Genomic DNA, 22,572 nt, shown 5'->3' on the forward strand with positions numbered 1-22,572 from the left:
ATGGTGTGAAAGCGATATACATTCAGGGGAAACTGTACCTCCAAGTTTGAATTTTGACCTTTTCCTGGGTTAGGGATACATTGTCTGGTGAAGCTGGGCAAGTGCAGGGAGCCCCCCTGAGCCGCAGGATTGTGAGGTGCCCAACCATCGTCTACCGTGTGGTGGTAAATGCACTTTCAACTTACGACCTTTTCAACTGCCAATGGGCTCCCTGGGACATGACCCCCTGGTGAGCTGAGGAGCATCCGTGCATCATGATATCACTCAAAGCTTCTTCCTCCGAAAAAGGGAAGCATTTACCTTGACCTTGCCTCCCTCTGATCTGACATTTACTCTACCCCTCCTTTCACTTTCAAATTCCTCAAAATGAGCTCACGTTCACCACTTCTATTTTCTTAGCTCCTATATCCTCCTCACCCGTCTGCGAAAGGGCACCCACGTCCCCCGAAATGGGCTTTGTGCGGTGTGATGGCAAAGTGGTCGCTCCCGCACATGTTTTCATTCAAAGGGGTCTCTCCCTGCCGACTCCGGGGTCACCGTTTGCTTCTGCTTCTCAGATGACACGTGAGCGCGTGCTGCGTCGCACGGTGGTCTCCCTGTGAGCCCTGTTGTCCTGGTTAGATCCCGAACTCTGGGTGGACAAGGACGCCCGCCATCCCTCAGGCCCACGCTGTGGACGTACCATGCTGGCCATTCCTAACACACGCTAACTGACTGTACCTGATGGAATCCGTGCAACCATCAGAATAGGTTGGTGTGTGTGAGTCACACACATTCTTTCGCTTTTTAACTGCTTCTGCCATCTGTGGCCATGGCCCCTGGGAACCACCATTTTTTATTGGTAAATGTTATGAACTAAAGTGATCACAGACACTCAAGCAGGAGGATCCTGATTTTCTTTCTTTCTTTCTTTCTTTCTTTCTTTCTTTCTTTCTTTCTTTCTTTCTTTCTTTCTTTCTTTCTTCCTTCCTTCCTTCCTTCCTTCCTTCCTTCCTTCCTTCCTTCCTTCCTTCCTTCCTTTCTTCTTTCTTTCTTTCTTTCTTTCTTTCTTTCTTTCTTTCTTTCGTTTTTTGGTTTGTTTGGTTTTTTTTGCCTCGGTAACTCTGAGCAACCTGAGCCCTGTCCCTAAGAGAGACGTCCAAGGGGGGAAGGATCTTCACAGCCACCTCGAGCAGAGTTTTGTAAGACACGTCCTGTTTTACCCGTTCACTTGCTCACACGTGAGGTTTACTAACCACGTTGGCAAAGCACAGGGAGGAAGGAGCGAGGACAGCCCTGGAGATGCAGAAAGCCGGGGTGAACTTGGCGCCCGGCGACGCTGCCAAGGTGACCTGCGCACCAGGGCTGAGCGCACCGTCCGCTGGCTCTGGCTGTGCGGGCTTCAGCCCACGAGGAACTCCTTCTAACCAGCCTGTGGGTTTTGGTCTTTCAGCTCCCGATGGCCCACCTCAGGAAGTCCACCTGGAGCCCATTTCATCCCAGAGCATCAGGGTCACCTGGAAGGTAAACCGAGCGAACTCGTTTCCTGGCACGTTTTCCGTGGGAGTGAGCGCTTCACTCGTGTTAGGTGTTATGATGTCAAGACGCTGCCATTTCTGCAGAATTAGGTTAAAAGCCTTTTTCTTAAAACCATATATTTGTACCCACCTTTCGAAGGCTTTTACAGCACATTCTACCTCCACAGAGAGTGAAGTTGGTGTGTCTTCTTTTTATGCTTTGAATCCTGATGGAGTCCTAAGTGCTGGTCTCCAGACAAACAGTGAAAAGCTGTGCTGTCTGCATCGCTGATTCACCCCAGGGGAGCGGTTTCTAATTGCTTTTCCTAAGTGGCAAGTCACGGTGCTGTAAGGAGTCAGTCCCCTGAGCAGGCAGGACACAGAGCGTCCTCCGTGCGCCCCCTGCCGGCTGTGTCCTCTAGCAGGCCCCCCATATTCTCACCAGTGGGGGCACCTTTGAGTCCCCAGCATGCCAGGCAGTGGTCCCCCAAGTGTGGCCCTGGGGTGCAGACTGGCCGCTGGGCAGGGGGTGCTGTTAGCGTCGCGGGGCAGGAAGAAGCTCGAAGCTCGTGCAGACCACCGCGGCAGGCAGCTGCTGCTTTGTCGGCGATGGTTTCGTAGCAAAGCTCCCCGTGCAGAAAGCGGTAGATTCATGGCCGGCTCGTCGTGAACCAGCACGGTGGGCACCAGCGCCCCAGGGAGCTTTTGGTGTCCCTAACCCGGTGGGTGAAACTGCCTCGGGCACCAGTCACCCCTCGACGTGCTCTTGGAGACAGATACCCCGGGCCAAACTCCGTCTTATCTGGGGCGCAGCCTCAGGGTCAACATTTCTGTCGGGTTGCACTTCCGAATCCAGTTCCGGTCTCTTTGATCGCACGTGTTTCTTCTCGCCTGTGCCCTCCCCCGTTATCCGGGTTCTCAGGGGAGAGAGAGAGAAAAGCCAGGGAGGCCTTCTAAGCGCACACCTCTGGTGACCATTAAAAACCACCTCTGTCCTTAGCTTTTTCCTTTCACTGAGTGACCAAGGTCTATATAAAACAGGATTCTCATCGTAGGGGTGGGGACCCCTTTGGTGTCGACATGAGTTCCCGAAGCAACCCCCTTTGTGTCCACGAGCCGCGTGGCAGTGGGCAGCGGCCACGACGGTGCGGCGGCTCAGACAGGCGGCTGCGGGTGGGCAGGGTGCCATTCATGTCTGTGGGCACGCCCGTCAGCCGTGAGCATCACACGTGTGTCATGAAGGATGCTCCGCAAGCCCTCACCCGCATCCCAGCCACTCCACGAACAACGCTGACCCTCGGCCTGGAGAGCCGGGCACGCAGGTCCACCCACTCGCCCTCCTCCCCCCCGCGCGTTCGCCCCTGAGAAAGACCAGCGGTCGCGGTGGCCCCCAAAGCCTTTGATGTCCTGTTGGAGAGAGGGGTCTGTCCACAGAGCCCTTGTAACTAAACGTGGGAACTCTTCCGGCTTTGAAAGGCTTTAGGGCCTTCCTGTCTCCATAACACACAGGCGTAAAGTCAGCAAGTCGCAGTTACATGTCCTCTTAGTGTCGAAAGGCTGCACCTGGCGTGGCTGTTAGAAGGAGCCTGGCTTCCATGAGCTCGAGAACGGGTTGCAGGATGCTGTTCCGGGAACAGCGCTCTGTCTGAGGGCAGCGGGTGTTGCTGCCCTCACCCCAGTGAGGTAGGGCTGCCCACCCACCGGCCCGAGCGTGCAGGGAGGGTGCGTCACTGACTCAGCCAAGCGGTGTGCTCTGCTCCGTCATCCACAGTGCATGCAGGGCAGGGTATGACACGGTGCAGAGAGTATGCCTTTACTTCACGTGCGAAGGTTCCAGAGTTACATTTGTGTGGGGAGTGGGCAGGAAAGGAGCAGGAAGAAGGATGGAGAGAAAGGAGAAATCGCCTGAGCCGAGGAGGGAGCCCCGCCCCAGGCAGCCGGGATGGAAATACCAGGAATTGTGTATAAGGTCTCTCGGTGGAAACGTATTCAGGGTCGCGGAGCAGCTGGTCAGAAGTAAGATGTGCTCAATGGGGAGGCACGCACAGGGGAGAGAGCTCCGGGTCGGGGTGGGACACGGCCCCTGCTGTCGCCCAAGCTCTTAGTGGGCAGGGCGGTGCCTTCCTGCAAGGCGGAGACAGGTGTTGAATTTGTTTAACGATCACCGGTCAGCGACGCTTCTGAAACGTACACCTTCTGGTGAACAAAATGAACAACTGTCCCTTTTCATTCCAGTTATTTCTTTCACCAAAGAAAAATTTCAAATTTTGAAATGACCAAGCCTGGCACAGGTGGCCCATGGCCTCCTGAACAGAGACTGAACCCAGAAGTCACGCCGGGCCAGCGAGCCGCAGGCTGCAGCACTTCGTCTCCGCTGTCACCCCGTCCTTCCCCCAGTTCAGGGCCGAGCGGGTCCCCACGCCGCCGTCTCCCCTCTGCCGCCGCACACTGTGCGCGACATTCTCCCCGTCCAGCCCTGCTTGCTCGGTGCTCTGGTCGGCAGGATTCGCGCTGTGAACATGTGTCAGTCTCCAAAGTGCAGCTGGTTGTTTGATCCTCTGTTACCCCTGACTCTCGGTGACCTTCCCATCACGTGGTTTCTCCAGTCAATTTGGTTGCATCCTTCTGCTGCTTTGGGAGCTCCTCAGAGGCAGGGAGTATCTTTGACCCCCAGGGGCTGGCGCTGTTGCATGGGTCAATGAATGAGTGAATGAGTGAATGAATGAGTGGACAAATGGGTGCGTTCACATGTGAACCAGGAATGATCAGGCCGATAGTTCGAGTGTTCTTTATCGCACCAGCCATGGAGAAGGCACCCCAGCCATCAGGACTCCCAACACCAGGCTGTGATGCAGTGTGGGTCTAATTCATGATACAGTGAAATGCCCTCAATTGTCCCACGGTGGACACCAGACATGTGATCCGTGGGGAGCTCAGTGTACCAGACAGACCACTTTACATAAGGGTTTCTGCTATAATCGACTGAAAAGCAAATAACAGCAACAATCCAACGCTTAGATACAGTCTGGAGGAAATGGTCTTCTGACACCCCTTCGAATGTGAGCCCCCAGGAAGCTGTCCCAGCACCAGCACCGTATTTAACTCTCACATTATTATGCACCACGAAGTTTCAGAAAGGGCTCTGAAATACTTCTACATATTCCGAGTTAAATAAAAATGCTGAGCATGCCTTGACAGAAATTCCAGAGATAATGTCAGTGGTTCTGAATAAAATGAAATAGAGTGAGTGATCACCAGGATTCATTTCCATGCTCCTCCTGCACACCCTTGGAACAGCAAAGGGTCCGCAGGCAAATCCAGTTTGCTTTACTGTGTGCGGGGTTATTCAAAATCAGAAAGAGTTTACAGTTACCCATTATTGATAGGGATATATGTGATTAAGTACCTGAATTTGTAAAGCTAAAGAATCCTTTGATTTATTTCAAAAAATTCTGATTTTGGAGAACATTCTGATTTTAGTCTGGCGTCCAGGTGTCCAGTCCTGACGGGACACGTGTCTTCGGGCAGTCGGTGCCTGGTGTCTTCTCTGGGCCGTCTCAGAAGCAGCTCCTCCGGTTTGGTACAGAGTAGGGACAGTTTGCCTGCTGTTTGCCTGGGCTCATAAAACAAAACCTTCAGTTTTTGAAATACTTCATTATTATCGATATCTCCAAACACTTCTCCGGAGAGAGATTAGACAGAGATTTTTTTTTTTTCCTATTGATGTAAATGTTTTGTTTGGACTGAGGAGTTTGTTTAGAGCCGCGGGCTCCCCCAAAGAAGGACGTTTTCCATCGCTTACATATTGCAGGTGCGGGAGACAGCTATGAAGCTGATGGCCCAGGACCCAGGGTGCTGAGTGCCGGGGGTGGTGCAGTGGGATAATGGTGACGGAAAAGACCTGACAATACTTTGACCACCTCCTTGCCCCTTGGATCACATACCCTCTGACTGAGATTTTATGTAGAATAAGCAGTGTGACAGGAGAGACACATGACTTCCATCAAATATGAATATTGAGTATTTAGGAAGGCCGTTAAATATCAACAATCTGAAGAATACTTGTAACCAGAACAGCCCGTCTCCACAATCCCCAGTAGTTCCACCTAAATGAGGCTTTGCTACAATCTGTTACATCTTCAGAGGAGGTCCTACAGTGGGAAGGGCCTGTCTGACATTGAAAACCAGTGACCTTCATCACAATGATTTAATAAAACTGCAGGCTCCACTCGACTCCTACATTTCAATCCCTCGACCTCAAGACACAGCATGTGTGTTGGAAAAGGAGCACCTTCTAGCTCTGATGTGTCCCGGGGTTCCTGGGAAGGCATCGTCCTGAGCGTTTGCTGTCTGCCCAGCCTTGACCTGTGTCTCGGTGCGTTATGTCATCCGGTCTGAGCACTGGTGTACCCACTTTTGTACAGAGGGGCATCCTGAAGCTGGAAGGACGTGCCTAAGATCTGAGGCGGTCAGAGTGAGGACCCCCACCCGGACTCCCTGACTCTGCCTGTGGCCTTCTAAGCAACTAATAAGCTGATGTGTGTGCAGGACCCAGAGGTGGCTGATGCCTGGGAAGAGCCAACAAATATCAGTTTCTTCCTCGTCCTTCCAACCGCGTGTTATCAGTTTTCCCCAGGCCCCCTTAACGTTAGAGAAAACGGGCAACATTTACATTTTTACCTACTATCATTTTCTTTCCAAATTATAAACCTAACCTTAGGGTAACTTGAATAAGTCAACACCCTCTCTTTCTGCATCAGTTGAATTAATTTTGCTTAAATGTTTAACTCTCACTATAGACCTTAGGCTGTGAAAAATCACAAAAGTTGACATTTCTTTTCTCAACTAAGCAGTTGGTTCTAGGGTTGGATTTACAGCATCTTTATTAAAAAGTCAGATGGCCAACATGCCTTTCAAGTATTTTAGGAACAGTTAGCCCTCCTTGTCTTAACCAGTCTGACCTCCTTCTCTTATAACAAGAGAATATAAAAAAACCCAATTTCAAAATCTGTTGGTCACCCAGATAGAGGAGGGTTGCTCTCCCTGACTTCTTACAGGTGACCAGACTCTAAGCCCTGTGAGGGTAGCAGGAATATTTCGTTTTTTCACTCTATCCCCAGTAGAAGTACAGTTAACCTTGTTAAATAAATGCAAGAATCACTCCCCGTGTTCACGTTCGTGTTCAATCACTTCCATCAAGAAGGGTACTTTTCCTGTGGACTCCTGTAACCTCCTTAGACAGGCTTACCCGACTGCATCTGCACTTGACCTTTTGTGCATCCGTGAAGCACACAGAGACCTTCCACACAACCATTCATGGCTTCTTGCATCGTTTGGAAGGTATTCTGCATCTCTCTCCATCTGTCCGTTGGCTTAGCCCTCTGGGTTTAGCCATGAGCTGGACCGTCTCCAAGAACCCCAATAATCTGTCCCAGAGCAGAGCCAACTGCCTGCCCCCGCCAGGGCCCTGGCCGGCCTCCCACCTCCGCAGGCGGTCCTCCTGGCTCCGGCCTCCTCGTGCAGCGAGAAGATGCTGTCCACCTTTGCAAAAGCAGTTCAGCTGCCAGGAGGCTGGGATCCAGGTCTGACACCTGGACCTGCTGGGAAGAGTTGTTGGCGGGGACTCAGCCCAGGAAGCATGTCTCCATTCAGTCCCAGGCCAAAGGCTGTCCCTCCGCAGCTAATTGACCCTGACAGGACATAAATTGAACTTGGACTGAAGACTAGGACCGAGGCCATCCACATTCATCAGTTGGCAGCCCTTGCAGATGGTTTCTTCTGAAAGCTTTGCACGGAGCCTGGGTGACCCTGGCACCGTGGAAGACACCGTAGGGCTGCACTTTTCATTGCTGTGCTTCAGAATGCTTAGGTTATCAATAGTTATAGACTATCAGGTTACAATACGTTGGGAAGCAAGGATGGTATTATGTTTTACTGAGGGAACCTATTATCAGAAATGCACATTAGACTAATGAGTAGGAGCCATGAGGCTACAATTAAAAGACCACACTGGATTTTTATCGATGACCAGCGTAGGTCTTTCTTGATTTAGTACATCAACATCACATTTTACGATGGATAAGTTCTCAAGTTAGGATATTAGGATACAAATTGCTCATGGTCAGGATAATGTTAAAAAGTACTTCGTCATCGATTAAGTACACTGTAAGTAATTCTAGCTATGAAAACTTAGTGTCATGCATGTAGGGATATGTAACATATTTACAGTGGAAAATGAAGAGTTTACATAAAAGCACAACTACACAATGTCATTATGTTGTGCACACAGTGGGGTCAGCGTAAGTTAAATGCATCTACAAGTCAGTTGCATAGAGTAAGAATCCTGGGACTAGTGCAAAAAGAATTTAGGATTAGATGTCAAGAAAATTAGGTATCGCTCTGATTACTACATCTAGTAGAAATGACCTTGAGCAAATTACTTTATCTGTCATTGTGGAAAGTTACCCTTTTCACTGGTTTCAATCTGCGTGTCTTCTCACTGTGTCATAGATGGAGAAATAAATGCACATCTAAATGGCGTCTTCTCTTTCCACCCAACTCAGCACAGACTTGATCACCATGAGGACGGAGGGTGTGGGAGCAGTTTAGAGCATGTAGGTTGGTCCCTTGAATAACAACCCATATTGGATCCCCACCCTGAATGCTCGCCCTTTGGTGGCTCTGGGCAGCGGTGTCCTTTCTGACCACAGAGTTGCCCCAGCAAATGCAAATGTTCTGAAATTTGCCTGACAAATTAAAATCTTTTAAATTATGTTGTTATTGATTTTTTAGAGAGAGAGGAAAGGAGAGAGAGATAGAAACATCGATGTGAGAGAGAAACATCGACTGACTGCCTCCTGCACGCCCCTTGCTGGGGATCGAGCCTGCAGCCTGAGCCTAAAACCCGAGCCTGGCCAGGAATCGAACTGCGGCCTCTCAGTCCATAGGACAATGCTCAGTCCACTGACCACACCAGCCGGGCTGCATTTCATTTTAAATACTCTAATAACAGATGGATAGGTAGTGCTTTTAAGAAAAACATTCAACAGGCTGCCTCGGGTATAGTTTTACTGGTTCTCATAAAATACTGACTTCACTTTTCATGGAGAACAAACCTGAAGGTCAAATTAAAGTGAATGAGGCTGAGGGATGTTTCGGTCAATGACAAACCTCATATATGAAGGTGGTGACCACACGGCCCAGGTGTGTAGTAGACTAGCCCATTTAGGTTTGTGTAAGTGCATTCTGTGACGTTCACACAGCAACAAAATCACCTAACAACACATTTTGCAAAACACCTCCCCGTCATTAAGCCGCGCGTGACTGTACATAAATGCCACGGTGTCCACAGAGTGATTGAATGAATGCACACTATTTAATGTGCTGAATTTTCTTAGCTGTCATGGAGCCAACTTGCTGATGACTTTTCTTATTTTATCAGAGAAATCAAATGAGGTAGATAAATTAGTACTTGGAGCACAGATTTAGAATAAGAATCAAAGAAAATGAAGGAAAACCTAAGTCTAATCAAGAATTCCATAGACATCACATGACATCTGCTATGTGGTGGACATCTCTCCTAAGCATGGCCAACCGTCTGATGTTACTTTCATCACTTAAAATGGGCTGGGCAGAGTCCTTCAGGGTCTGTTGCAGGAGGACCTCCAGCCAGGATAGCATGAGCTGACTGCCCTGGGAGACTTTTCAGCATCAAGTTCCACTTTCTGTTGTTGTTGACACTATTACAGATGTATCCGAAATCTACTCCCTGCCCTTTGCCCACCTCCACCCAGGCCCCGCCCCCGCCTTCCCTGGCCTTCACCACACTGTTGTCTGTGTCCATGGGCTGTGCATATATACTCTTTGGCTAATCTCTTTGCCGTCTTTTATTTAGTCCCCTCCATTCCCCTCCTCTCTGACAGCTGTCAGTCTGTTGCATGCATCCATGTCTCTGGTTCTATTTTGTTCGTCAGTTTATTTTGTTCATTAGGTTCCACATATCAGTGAGATCATGTGGTACTTGTCTTTCTCTGACTGGCTTATTTCACTCAGCATAATTCTCTCAGGTCCCTCCATGTCGTCTCAGAGGGCAAGATCTCTCTTTTTTTAATAGCTGCATAGTACTCCATTGCGCAACTGTACCACAGCTTTTTATCTGCTCATCCACTGATGGACATTTGGGCTGTTTCCAGATCTTAGCAATTGTAAATAGTGCTGCTACCAACACAGGGGTGCATATATTCTTTCTGATTGATGTTTCAGGCTTTTTAGGATATATTCCAAGAAATGGGATCAGTTTTGGGGTCAAAAGGCAATTTCATTTTTAATTTTTTGATGAAACTTTATACCGTTTTCCACAGGGGCTGCACCAGTCTGCGTTCCCAGCCACAGTGCACTAGAGTCCCCTTTTCCCCACACCCTCTGTCAGGACTTACGGTTTGTTGATTTATTGACGGCGGCCATTCTGGCTGGTGTGAGGTGATACCTCCTTATAGCTTTAATTTGCATCTCTGTGATGATTAGTGACTTGAACATTTTCTCATGTGTCTGTTAGCCAGCTGTATGCCCTCTTTGGAGAAGTGTCTATTCAGGTTCTTGCCCATTTTCTAACTGGATTGTTTTTCTTCCTGATGTCAAGTTGTATAAGTTCTTTATGTATTTTGGAAATTAACCCCCTATCAGGTGTATCATTGGCAAATATGTTCTCCCATTCAGTGGGTTCCCTTTCCATTTTGTTGATGTTTTATTTTGCCGTGCAGAAGCTTTTTAGTTTGATATAGTCCCATTTGTTTCTTTTTCCTTTGTTTTCCTTACCCTAGGAGATATATTGGCAAAAATATTGCTACGAGGGATGTCTGAGGTTTTACTGCCTATGTTCTCTTCTAGGATTTGTATGGTCTCACGACTTAACATTTAAGTCTTTTATCCATTTCGAGTCTATTCTTATGCGTGGTGTACACTGGCAGTTTCTTTTTTTTTTTTTTTGTATGTACCTGCCCAGTCCTCGCGGCACTACATTGTGTTTGGTGCTGGCGTGGAGCAGAACAGGAGGGTGCACTGTGTGCTGAGGTTCACGCCCCTGAGACAGGCCCATTAACCCAGTGCGCCAAGAGGCAATCAACTACTCGATGTCAAGGAAACCTTCTGTAATGTTTTTAAAGTCCAAACTCCTCTGTCTTAAGAGCTCTGAAAACCGACTTCACATTCTTCCGATGCCCGTGGTGGATTCCTCTCACGATGCCCGTGGTGGATTCCTCTCACGATGCCCGTGGTGGATTCCTCTCACGAAGACATCCTTCGAAGGCTTTGCGTTGAGTCTGAAAGGAAAGTTCTCTGTGTTTCAGTAATCTCGGAAGCAAGAAATGCAGCGAGGCTGCCCTTCGGAAGGGGACCACCATACTCGCTTCCCCTGCCAGGCACAGTCTAATGCTGGAAACCGGTCCTGTGTTTATGTAAACAGCAGAATTCGGGGCATTCCCGAAGGAGGAACGTGTGATTTGGGGAACACGTACTGTCACCCCACAGGGTCTGTACAGGCTCCATGGCTCCATATACATTTGGGCATGTGTCAGGTGCACCCTCCACTTTCTGACCCTTCCTTGTCCAAATGCTTCTAGCATGTTCCTGACTGGGCAGAGTAGGCTATTGGACACGTTTTCAGTGTTGTCTCCCGTTACCTGTTCACGCCTGCTGATGCCTTAATGCCTTTAGTTGAGGCTTATCCCTTTTATTACCCAAGTACAGATAAGAGACAAAGGTAAATAACTCTATAGGGGCAACACCATCAGATGCTTAATCATCACTAAGGTATAATGACAGCCTTTAAGACCTCGGCCAAAATCCCACGGCCACGAGGGCATTCCTTTTCCTTCCGATAGAACCCACGCTGGAACTGCCTTCCCAGGTCACGGACTCTCAGACACTCAGGCCAAGCCCTTTGAGATCACTTAGCTGCAGGTAAAGAGTGGGGACCCATCTTTAGGCTCCCCGACTAGTGCACACTCCATCCGGGCATCTGAACCCCTTTCCCTTGAAATCTCGATTGCCTGCAGACTAAGGTGTGTGAGCTGGACCTGTCTCCCCAAACCTCCCAGTCTCCAGGGGGATTCTTTCCTTGCTGGGCCCTGGCTGCACCTTAGTTGGCCCAAAGAAACTTCTGCAGACGCCCTCACAGTCTTTCTCCTGGTCTGAACCCAGGGCCCCTCCACTCTCCCTGCTCTGTCTCCCCGACTGGCTGCGCCCCAGGCTCCGGGACCCTTCCAGCCGACTCAGATGTTCTTCAGAGCCCCCCTGCCCCCACACCAGCTACCTGAGTTGGCGACAGAACCCTAAGGAGTCATCATTACAGGACCTGAGGTTAGGTGGGGGACATTCCCAGAGACCAGCCCTCAGAGCTGCTCTGTGCAAAACCAAGCCTGGTCTGCAGACGTGCCCCGAATTCCTTTGCCAGGTCATTGGCAGGGCCGCTCTCTGGATAAGCCTTCTCGGCTGGGAGAAATGCTGCAGGCCGTCACCAGACACCAAGGGGACCCAGAAAGAGTAGACATCCAACCCATGCTCATTGGTTGGACAAATGAATGAGTGAGTGAGTGAATGGAATGGGAGCCACCCTAGAGTTTAGGAATTGAATAAATGGAGCCCTATTTTAGAGGACATTCTAAAAACCTGTTTGTAAATTCTCCGTTCGTGCCCCACCCCCACCCCCGGCAAGCCTGGCTGCCACCTCCTCAGCTGCGTGGTCTGACTAGGGTTCGGCGACTATTGGCCACAAGTCCAAGTTCTCAGCCTCTCAAGACCGTGCGTGCCTCCAGCCTTGCATCATTCATCATTGTTTCTCAGGCCTGGATCCAATACCTCCGTGCTCTGAGCACCTCTCGTTGTCAGATCATGTGTGTACTCTTCATTTCCGAACATGTCACCCCCTCATTCTTTCTGGCCCTCGATGGACAGCAGTGCTGGGGAAGGGGGCCACGTGGCCCTACATGCCCGCATCAGACCTGGCGTGTGGACACTGTGCTCACTGGGACGCAGTTCTAAGAAGAGACAGGAATGGAAACCCGCCTTGGGCAGTGATGTGAGATTTCTCCTCTCTCTGACATCACTCCCTCAGAACCTGGGTCCAGTCACCTAGCAGAGGCTGCACTGTGAGTCCACCAGCCCTGCTCGGTCCTGCAGGCACCTGTCCCCACAGCCAAGCCCGTGCATCCGCGTCCCTTTGCTGCAGTGGCCTTGCGGGACTGTGAAGGGCTCCGGTCGTATTTGAATTCATTCCCTTTTGTTCTGCAGAGACAGACCAGGAAATTGGGTTACTGGTGACCTGAAAAATTGGGGAATGCAGAGTCATTGCTTTTTAACTAAATCGTCCATCCCAAGTGAGGCCAATTCTGAGCCTTTTAATGACTCCCCAATGACAGTGGAGGTTCTCAGACTGGAGCCTGGTGCACAATCTCCTGGGGGGCTTGTTAAAACACAGGCCACCCGCCCCGGCCCCAGCGTGTGCTTCTGATTCCGAAGGTCAAGGTGAGACCCCGGTGTCTCCTGCCATCCCCGGCCCTGACAAGCAGGGCAGTCCCTCCCTACGGGGTCACCCTGAGCTTCCTCCACTCCTGCGTCCTCTCTGATTCCTGGGGACGACGGTGTATGCTGATTGCTTTCGCTGCCCTGTCCTCTGCAATGGCTAGTCTTCCTTCAGGCTCAGGTGACGTGCCCCCTTCTCTGGGAATCCTCTCCCCCTGTTTGGGAAAGTCACCTCTCCTGTATCCCTTTCCCCACACGCTGCACAGACCTTCAGCTCTGCAACACCACGTCCTACTGTAATCATGACGTCAGAAGTCACCGCGGTCCCCCCTTGCAGGACGCCGGGCGCTGTCCCTGCTGTGTGCCTTGACCAGGGGAGGCTGGAGGACACAGGTGCAAAGGCAGCCCCCACCCCGTCATCGCAGGGAAAGGGACAGGTTACATTTTGCGTGAATTTGGAGAAATCTGAAGGAAATTTCAATGGAACTACTCAGCATGCAGGAGCGGCGGTGCTCTGGGAATGCGGGATTCTGCAGCGGAGGCTGGGCGCTCCCTGGCAGGAGCATCCAGGCTCCGGGAAGGCCATTCGCCTGCAGTGGGCAGGGGGAGGGGAGCGCGCAGGGACCAGGGCCTGGCTGGCGGTTTCCGAAGAAGCCCTGCCCATTCTGATCACCCACACCCACGCGGGGGCCGTGTGTGTTCGCACACCCTGCTTTCGCCATGTCTCTCAGAGCGAAGGATCTGCAGGGCAGCTTCAGGCTGAGTGGGATGGACGCAGAAAATACAGGTGCTGCTGTTGTCATGGAGATCGGAAGAGCCCTTTTCTCCAAGGAAGCGGGGTGGGGAGGGGTTTGGAAAGGGCACAGGGAAGGATGAAAGGAGGCTGTTGAGAGACGACAGGAGGGGAAATGCCCGGCTGGAAGGGGGGGGCACAAATGGCAGGGACCTGGGACAAAAGGAAAGAAGTCCATCATTACAGGGCCTGAAGGTAAATAAATGAAAGGAAGAGGAAAGGTCCGCATGAAGACCATGAGTCTCAGGGCAGAAGCAGCAGTGGGCAGGGAAGGCGGGTCTCACGGCTGGTGTCCACGCAGAGGGTTGTGACCAAGGCAGAAACAGCGTGTGTCCCCCCCCCCAGTCCAGGGGTCAGGAAAGACCCCCTCGCCCCCGTGTAGGAGGGGCTCACACTGTCCGCTTTGGACTGCAGAGTGAAGGGTCCCAGTTCCTTTTTCTTCTATTCACTGACGTCCCCAAGTCTTCCTTATGTGTGTGAAGAGGCTGGTTGCCAGGTGAGACTCGCCATACATCTGTAGGTCTGTCTGAACGGCTCCTTACTGAAAACACGCTCCTCACCAGCTGGCTGAACAGGTGAACAAACTCTGGAATCCTTGTTCTCAGGAAGAAACAAAAAATGGATGACATGGTCCGAATAAATAGACTCAGAAGAATCTAACAAGCAAAAATACCTTATGTCATTCTAGAACTAGCGGGATGGACATTTAGTTCTCAGGAAAATGTAAAAATGTATTTCTTTGTAACAAAATATTGAAACCAAACAGAACACCCCCCCCCCTTGTCTATCATATTTAAGCCAGTTAGAATGTTGTTCTTGAACCCCTGGGGGAGGGGTCTCCACCTCCCTGTGCACACTGAGCCCAGGTGTGATCAATGCCCCTAAACCCAAGGAGCTAAATGTCAGGGAGCAAACCTCTGCTTGCAGAGGGTTTTTGCTAAACTGCATTCTGTGTGCCCATGTTTTCTTGTGACCGTTTTCCTCCCCTCCTGGGCTTTGTTCTGGGCCTGACGTCATAGCCTGCTAAGGAGATCCTGGTATGGTTTCTCAGGGTAGCCTAAAGTCTCATAAGGAGCCAGTAGAAAAATTAGAATACGTAATAGGTGTAAACCTAATTTTAAAAATATATGGCCTTTATATTGGGGTGACTGTATTTAATATTTAAAAACGATGGTAAATAGAAGTATCTTTATTTAAATTTGACGCTCAGATTGCTTTTGCAGGAAAATTAATTACGTTAATTAATTAAACGACACAATGCAATCCAGTGGTTTGGGTAAAACAAATTCCAGGTCATCGGATTCTCAAAATCTGCATCTTTTTATTCAATTTCAAAGCAAAGCGAACAGGGGTAGCTCATCAGGTGGGAAGGCCGCACAGACACAGACATTTGCTTAGAATAGCAAAGGCCTGAGCTCTGATGTCGGGTTGAACCGCCCCTTCCCGGGGGCAGCCGTGGGTCACGTGGCGGCTCCCTGACACCTGTTAGCATTGCGTCAATGCCTGAAATCAGACCGTAGAGAAAAGCAACGGAAATCCAAGAAACCGTAAATGAGGAAAGTTACCTTAGAGAGAAGTGTGGCTTTACTGCTCTGATGTAGCTCAGGCTCACACCTCAAGACCGCCAGAGGCATCTAATCCCCCTGGGAGGATGGCGTTTCTGGCAAATCCATAAATATTTGCTGAATTAATTAATGCTGCTATCTGCTCCCAACCTTCCTCTGCCGACTCATGGCAGACTCTCTCTTCACGCTGGGCTGGTGGTCCAGGACTGGCCCCACCAGGCAGCGAGCGCCCCCTGTCTGCCTGCCCCCTGCTGTGCCTTAGGACCCCCCTCCTCCTCCGCTTTTGTCCCGCCTCTAATCCAGCCCCGCCCTTCCTGCCGGCTCCGCCCACTGCTCCCTCCCTCCCCTTCCAGAGTGCCCACGCCACCCACCTGGGGTCTGCCTCTTCTGAGCGCTTCTGGCTTCTGACACTCTCATTCAGCACTTCTGGGAGCTGCTGGCCCTCACCGTCCAGTGCCACACACTTGGACACTTCAGATTCCTCTCTAGTCCCCTAAGTGTTTATTCCCTCTCTCCACTGGGTCGCTAAACATTTTCAAGGCAGAAGCAGCATTTCAGAGCCCTGAGAGATCTAAAGCCATGGTTTGTACCAAAATACGAATACACACACCCACACACAGGCACACACACGCACGCGCATACACGCATACACAATCGCACATAAGCCCACACAAGACACAACAGATGCACACACACACTGACTCTCACGCACACATCTGCTGACTGCCTGTAAGTCTATAAAACCTTTGTTACTTCACAGCAACATTGGGTGCTGTTCTTGTAACATATTTGGAAAGAGTCTGCTTTCTCTTAAAAGGCCAACGTGTCAGCCCAAATGTTCTGTCTCACACTGGGTGGACCCTTTATCATCAGTGGAGACAAGCTCCCCGGAGCCTCTCCCGGCCCCGTCGAAATGACCATAACGTGAGTCCAAGGTCACTCAGGCCTCGGTGAGAGGTTTCCCTTCCTGTCAGCAGTGACTCCGCTCCACACCCGGCTTTCAACCTGGGAACCCCGTTATTCTGGAATATTCCACTAGAGTGTGAGCCCCGAGAGGGCAGGGATCATTGTTTTAAAGTCAGTTCTGCCCCCAGTGCTGGGAATAGTCTGGCCAAGTGGCCAGAGGTTTTGCCGGGCCCTGTGTTGGCTGGTGGACACAGAGACGCCACAAACACTCCATCTTTCCAAACACCGCCCAGCAGTGAGAGACGTCGGCCAGGCGGCGTGAGGGAGGGGCCGGGGGCACAGGTCCCTCATTCTGGGTGACCTCTGTGTCATGGGGAGCACAAGCGCTGTGTCCCGGGACTGTGGTGACGGCTGCTGCCTTGATCCAGGCCCTCTGCCCGCGGTCACTTCTGCTAACGCTGTTCCGTGACTACACCCGATGTTCTTATTCCCGTGGTGGTTCGGTTGTATTTCTGTTCCCCTAACAAACGTGGGGTGTGCTGGCTCCCCTCCTGTCCAGTACCCTTTAGTGTGTTCTTTTCTTTCCTGTCTAGGCTCCTAAGAAACATTTGCAAAATGGGATTATCCGAGGCTACCAGATAGGTTACCGCGAGTACAGCACGGGGGGCAACTTCCAGTTCAACATCATCAGCATCGACACCACCGGGGACAGCGAGGTGTACACCCTGGACAACCTGAACAAGTTCACCCAGTACGGCCTGGTGGTGCAGGCGTGCAACAGGGCCGGGACCGGGCCTTCTTCTCAGGAAATCATCACCACCACCCTCGAGGACGGTAGGCTCTGCGGGAGCGCGGCGCCCGCTCTCCTTCCCAGGGCTCGCTCTGGTTCTGGTCGGGGTGCCGGTTCCCCACAGCCTGGCCCCCGCGGCTCTGCAGGGACAGAGGCAGGCAGAGGGGCCCGCGGGGGACGGGGGCGCGGGGACAGGGTCTCTGCTGGGGAAACTTGGCCTGAGTCACCGTCACCGTAACTGCGTTGATTGGGTCCCGCCCTGGACACCTCTTGATTGCAAAGCCCAAATCCATGTCCTCTCCAGCATCTTCCTCATTCATTTCAAAACAAGAACCGGGCTTTTCCCTAGTGGGAACTTGCTCTCCCTCTGACTGCGGAAGACTGGCCACAATGAAGAAATGCGATTTTCTAAGAATGTCTCCCACAGCAACATTAAGGAGGATTTTCTTTCTTTCTTTTTTCTTTCCTCTTCTTCTCCTTTTTCCTGGTTGCTTTCTATTTTCAAGCATCTGAGACCAGAGAACAGAGGAGTGGACTTCCTGGAGCTAATCTCGCGGTGCCGCAGCGCCCCCTCGTGGCCATAAGAATTAATTCTGGCTTTTACACAACATAGTGACGAGAACCTACAAGCTAGACTCCTGGTAGTGCTAGAAAAGACAGAGGGACCGTGTCCAGAGGCAGTGTTTTGGGTGCAGAGATAAGACATGGGGTTAACTGCAGCAATAAGCAGTAGGTATTAAGGCAGGAAGCTTGCACTGCAGTGATCTCTTGTGCAACGACCCCCTGGATCATAGGGTTGAGGAGGAATCTCCACAGAGAATTTCTGGCAGCTTTTACCGAAAGAGAAGTCTTAGATAACTAGAAACTTGAGGACTGGGGTTTTCTTCCACCTTCATAATCTTTTCCATGGTGATTAAATATGCCCTTTGGTTTCCGCTTTGAGGCTCATTTTTCACTGATGCATGGGGCTCAGTCAATACTTTGTAGCCTCTCCTAGATACAACGTTTAAGCTTTGCATGAACTCCATATAAAAAAAAATACGTCAAATATGTTCCTAACTTTTATCTTAGTCCATTTCCTCTCTTCCTCTGACAGGGTGTTTTAGTATTGAAGGGAGGATAGGTAGTAAATATGCTGCTTTTTCAGCACTTTTCAATAGCCAGGCTTCCCATTGACACGCCAGATATTACTAAATAAAGGGGACGTATTGGACAAAGTAAATGCAACTTTAGGCAGTAACTTATAAGAGTAATGGTCGAGTAAACGAAGCAGTCATCTTTACTCATGCAGTAAGATCAGAATTGTTCTCCCCTCCACAGCTTGGAATGACCTCCTTAAAAGTGAAGGAATTAATCTGGAAAGAGAGACTATGGAATCCTATTAGAACATATGCATAAACTCGTGATATTTTACTGAATTACTGTAATATTTGTATGGGGAGAATAGTACTCATTTCTCCTTAATTTGGGGAATTGGGTGCAATTTTTTTCTTGGTTTGAACACTGAAATATTCAATGAATGTTGCTGATTCGGTATTGCTAATGAAACCACGCGCCGTTATTACAGAGTCTGATCATTTCATTTCAGTGCCCAGCTACCCCCCTGAAAATGTCCAAGCCATAGCAACGTCACCGGAAAGCATATCAATATCTTGGTCCACGCTTTCCAAGGAGGCCTTGAATGGGATCCTCCAGGGCTTTAGAGTCATTTACTGGGCCAACCTCATGGATGGAGGTAAGAGGATTACCTGGGGCTTTGAGTTTGCCCCGAGGGGTATGCGATGGAATTTGCAGACCCTGGTGCTAATATGGGTTCAGGACAGGGTGGGCGTTTCTTGATCAATGAACAACTTCCTCTTTTTCCCATGTCATTCTGTTCACATCTCTCGTCCAGCGTCGTGACAGATGTATGCAGCTGCGTCAGGCCTCACAATCCTCCAAAGAGCCGTCGGAGGTCTAGGAGGGGTGGCGCTTGGGAAATCTAGGCGTAGGTGTGTTTTTCTAACTATAAGTACCCATGTCAATCCTCTGCAGGCAGCACCAAAACCTCGATCTGTATCTAGAAAGTTCCACATCAGTATATCCTAAAAGGCGGACCTCTTCCTATTCTCCAACAGAACTCAGCAGGAACCTTCTTAAGTTCCCCTGGTGAACGCCAAGGGGTTCAGAAGGAATGCCAGGGCACCTCGAGGGGATGTCACTCCCCACGGGGAGCCATCAGATCCAAAACCCTCCATGTCTGTCCCCTCTTCCTATTTCTCTTTCTCCTCTTCCTCCCTCCTCTCCCCCCGCTTCTTTCCCCTCATTCTCCTTGTTTCTTTGTGTGTGTTTGTTTTCTTTCAAGCTGTAGTACAAAAAGCCTCCTGTTTGGGCAAAGTAGCAGCTCAGGTGGTGGCAAGATTGAGGCCAGAAGTTTCTCAGGTGGAAAACATGTGGGCGCGTTGGCTTCCGGGTGGTGGGTGTTGCTGAGCCTGGCTGGGCGCCCCTCCGTGAGCATAAGTGCCCACCTGCACTGTGGCCCTAAGGCCGCCCAAGGTCTGCTCACTGCTTATGACCCAAGATTTGGGGTCCCACACCCACATCCTCCCCTGCTGTCCATTCCCCAGCCTCCTCCTGCACCCCTGTCCCTGGGTCCTGCCTCCTCTCTGGTCTGGGGTGTCTTTCAGCCCCTCTGAGTGAGTGTGGCCTCCTGGGGCACATGCACCTCTGAGGTTGAGCAGACACAGCCGGGCCGCCAGGCCTGCTCAGGAGCCTGGGTCTGCTCTGCTAAGCAGGTCAGTGGGCCGCAGAGGCTGCAGGGCCTCCAGGATGGATGCCGGAAGAGAGGAGGAAGACACGTCAGCAGAATGACTGTAATTTGCTCAATAACTAGCAGTGTCGAAGCCTTAGCTATTTATGTCTGTGACCAGACCTGCTTCTCTGGGCTGAGAACTGGATCCGGTTTCCCTCCGTGGCCAGTGTAGTACCTTGCCCGGCACCAGGCACCGGGAGGCGTGTGTAAGGAGTCCTGCTCGATCCTGCAGCAGAGGGTGAGCTGAGCATCTACTCTGTGCTGGACTCTAGCTCCACACTGAGGATGCAGCGCCTGCCCGGGGGGCGGGGTCCAGACGAGCGAACGAGGGAGGATCTCCCGACTGCGGAACCACAAGCCCCTTAATGCACAGCCAGTCTCCAGGGCAGACACCTGAGTGGGCGATTCGTTCACAACTTCGCTGTCTCCTCCCAAAAGAGCTTTTGAAAATCCCGTAGACGTGAAGTTTAAAACAACAAAAATGTACCCAAATTATCTATTGTTTTGACGTACACTATAGGGTATCATTGCACATACGTGTGCTGGTTTCTTGAACAAGATACGACGGAGCACCCTGAAATCTCCGCTAAAGACAGTGTTGCACTAAAGTTGTCCCGGTTTTGTTCCTACTGGAACCACGTCCAGAATCCAGTGGTGCCTCTTCATTCGTATGTTCACGTCGCTCACAGTTGCTGGCACCACCTATCCGTACCTTAGTTCTGATGGACGGTGCAGTCATGTGGTCCAGTCAACCCGTCACTCTTCCTGCCTTAAAAACGTGGATGCGCAAACAAAGAAACTTAAATGATCAGTGTTCGGAAGTACATCTGCTCCTAAGGATACTCTGCTCACTGTGTAAGACCAAAGTGCTGTGCGTATGTCTGATGTCAGAGTCCCACACTTAACTTCCAAAAGATAAGGACGAAACCCTCGGAACAGACACCTGCTAGGAACAGTCACGCCTACCCTGCCACCTATGAGCGACGACATTTATGAATTAGCAGGTAATCCCACAGAATTGCTCCAAGCGTTTGCACAACTGCTCCGGCCGTGGTCCGAGGTTTCCATAGACACAAAGCACGTAGTGACTGTGGAGAACTATGCCCACTGATCCTTGAGAACACACTGCACACACTCACATTCACACTCATACATTCACACTTTTACTCACACACATTTACATGCTCTCACAAACACACATTCACATGCACATACTGTCTCACACTTTCATACACACACACTTATGCACACATACCTGCACACACTCACACACTAATGCACATACACTCGTGCACGTGTGCACATGCACTCTCACACTCACACACACTCTCACACACACACACACACACTCATACTGCTTGGAGAGGCAGAGATTGTTACCACCGCTGTGATTAGCAACTGCCCCAAATATTTTCAAAATATCTATAAGAAAGCAATTTGTTATTGCTTATGTGATCAGATAACATAAAATTGGTTAATATAACTTTGCTAGCATAGGTTCAATAACAATGTTGGTGACATTCTTGAGTATTGTGTCCTAATCAGAAAGTTAAATGATGTTAAGACCTGACAGAGCAATTGGTCTGAGATGCTAGGAAAACTGCACAGTTTGAAAAGTTACCTGTTCCGTCTGAATTGAGCTACTTTCCATCTCTTGTTTTTCCTCAAGACCGAGACGGGGATTCTAAAGCGAAATCGCATTTAGGCAGCAGCCGGGGCCGCACAGTGGGTGGCTCCAGGGGTGATTCCCTCCTTAGAACACCTGGGCAATGGCAGCGGGCGCATCAATACAGAAAGCTATCTTGTTTTAAAATACTTTTAAAAGCTATATGTAAAAGTGTGTGAGTTCTGAATTTATTTTATATGTTTATTTCATATGATTTGACTCTGATGACCAAATGAACACAATTCTCTACTTACCACACTTAGAAATCATAGCCCTACGGGGCCGTGAGAGGTGGGTGGCGGCACCCTTGTTTAAGCCGTCCGAGAGGAGTCAGAGCGTAGGAGATGGAAAGTGAAGCATGATTTCCTCCTTATTTCCCGTGTCTGCTCTTCACGGGGGCCCTGCTGGGCTGGGAACACCTGCCCGGGGGGCGAGGGCGCTGGGCATGGAGCTGGTCCTGCCAGTCACGTGCTTTTCAGTCTTTGGGGAGCCTTTTGGATGGGGATTTTGACTGCCCCTGGTTCATGATAAATGAGTTCATCAAAGCAATGTGAACCCTAATAAGAGTAAACATGCGGATATTAGCTCTAATTAGTACGTAATTCATGAGCAGAAGTGACGGCCGCTCTTCACAACAGCCAGGCTCCCCGCCTCGCCCTCCACGCTGCTCCGCCCCACCGTCTCTTTCCGGCCCCTGCGGGAGCAGCTTTCTCCCGCACCATAGATCCGAGCCCACTTTCTCGCGAGGTGGAGACCCCCAGGCCCCTTTTAAAGAAAAAAGCAAGCAAACAAAATACAGGCCTCAAGAGGTCAAACGATTCAGTCAAGTTCTCAAAACTAGCTCCTGGTAGAGCCCTGTGGGACCCCTCCATCTCCTTAGATGCATTTCCCCTGAAAGTGTGTGTGTGTGTACATATGTGTGCATATGCACATCCATGCAGCCATGTGTCTTTGTGTGTGTGTGTGTGTGTCATGTGTGTGCAGGTAGGTGTTTGCAGGTGTATGCATGTATGTGTGCATGCCTGCACAGACCTGTGTGTTTGTGTGT

General features: G+C 50.5%; 1 protein-coding gene across 1 annotated transcript in view; it reads left to right on the plus strand.

Moving 5' to 3' along the window:
- DSCAM (DS cell adhesion molecule) overlaps positions 1–22,572 on the plus strand; it is a 575,021-nt gene that overhangs the window by 459,007 nt on the left and 93,442 nt on the right. Inside the window, exons 16-18 of the mRNA XM_036242878.1 lie at positions 1,433–1,503; positions 16,871–17,111; positions 18,656–18,802. Of these exons, the coding sequence (XP_036098771.1) occupies positions 1,433–1,503; positions 16,871–17,111; positions 18,656–18,802 (459 nt within the window). The remainder of the gene's footprint in view (positions 1–1,432; positions 1,504–16,870; positions 17,112–18,655; positions 18,803–22,572) is intronic.

This window comes from Molossus molossus, unplaced genomic scaffold (assembly GCF_014108415.1).
Source record: "Molossus molossus isolate mMolMol1 unplaced genomic scaffold, mMolMol1.p scaffold_m16_p_5, whole genome shotgun sequence".
Lineage (NCBI taxonomy): Eukaryota > Metazoa > Chordata > Mammalia > Chiroptera > Molossidae > Molossus > Molossus molossus.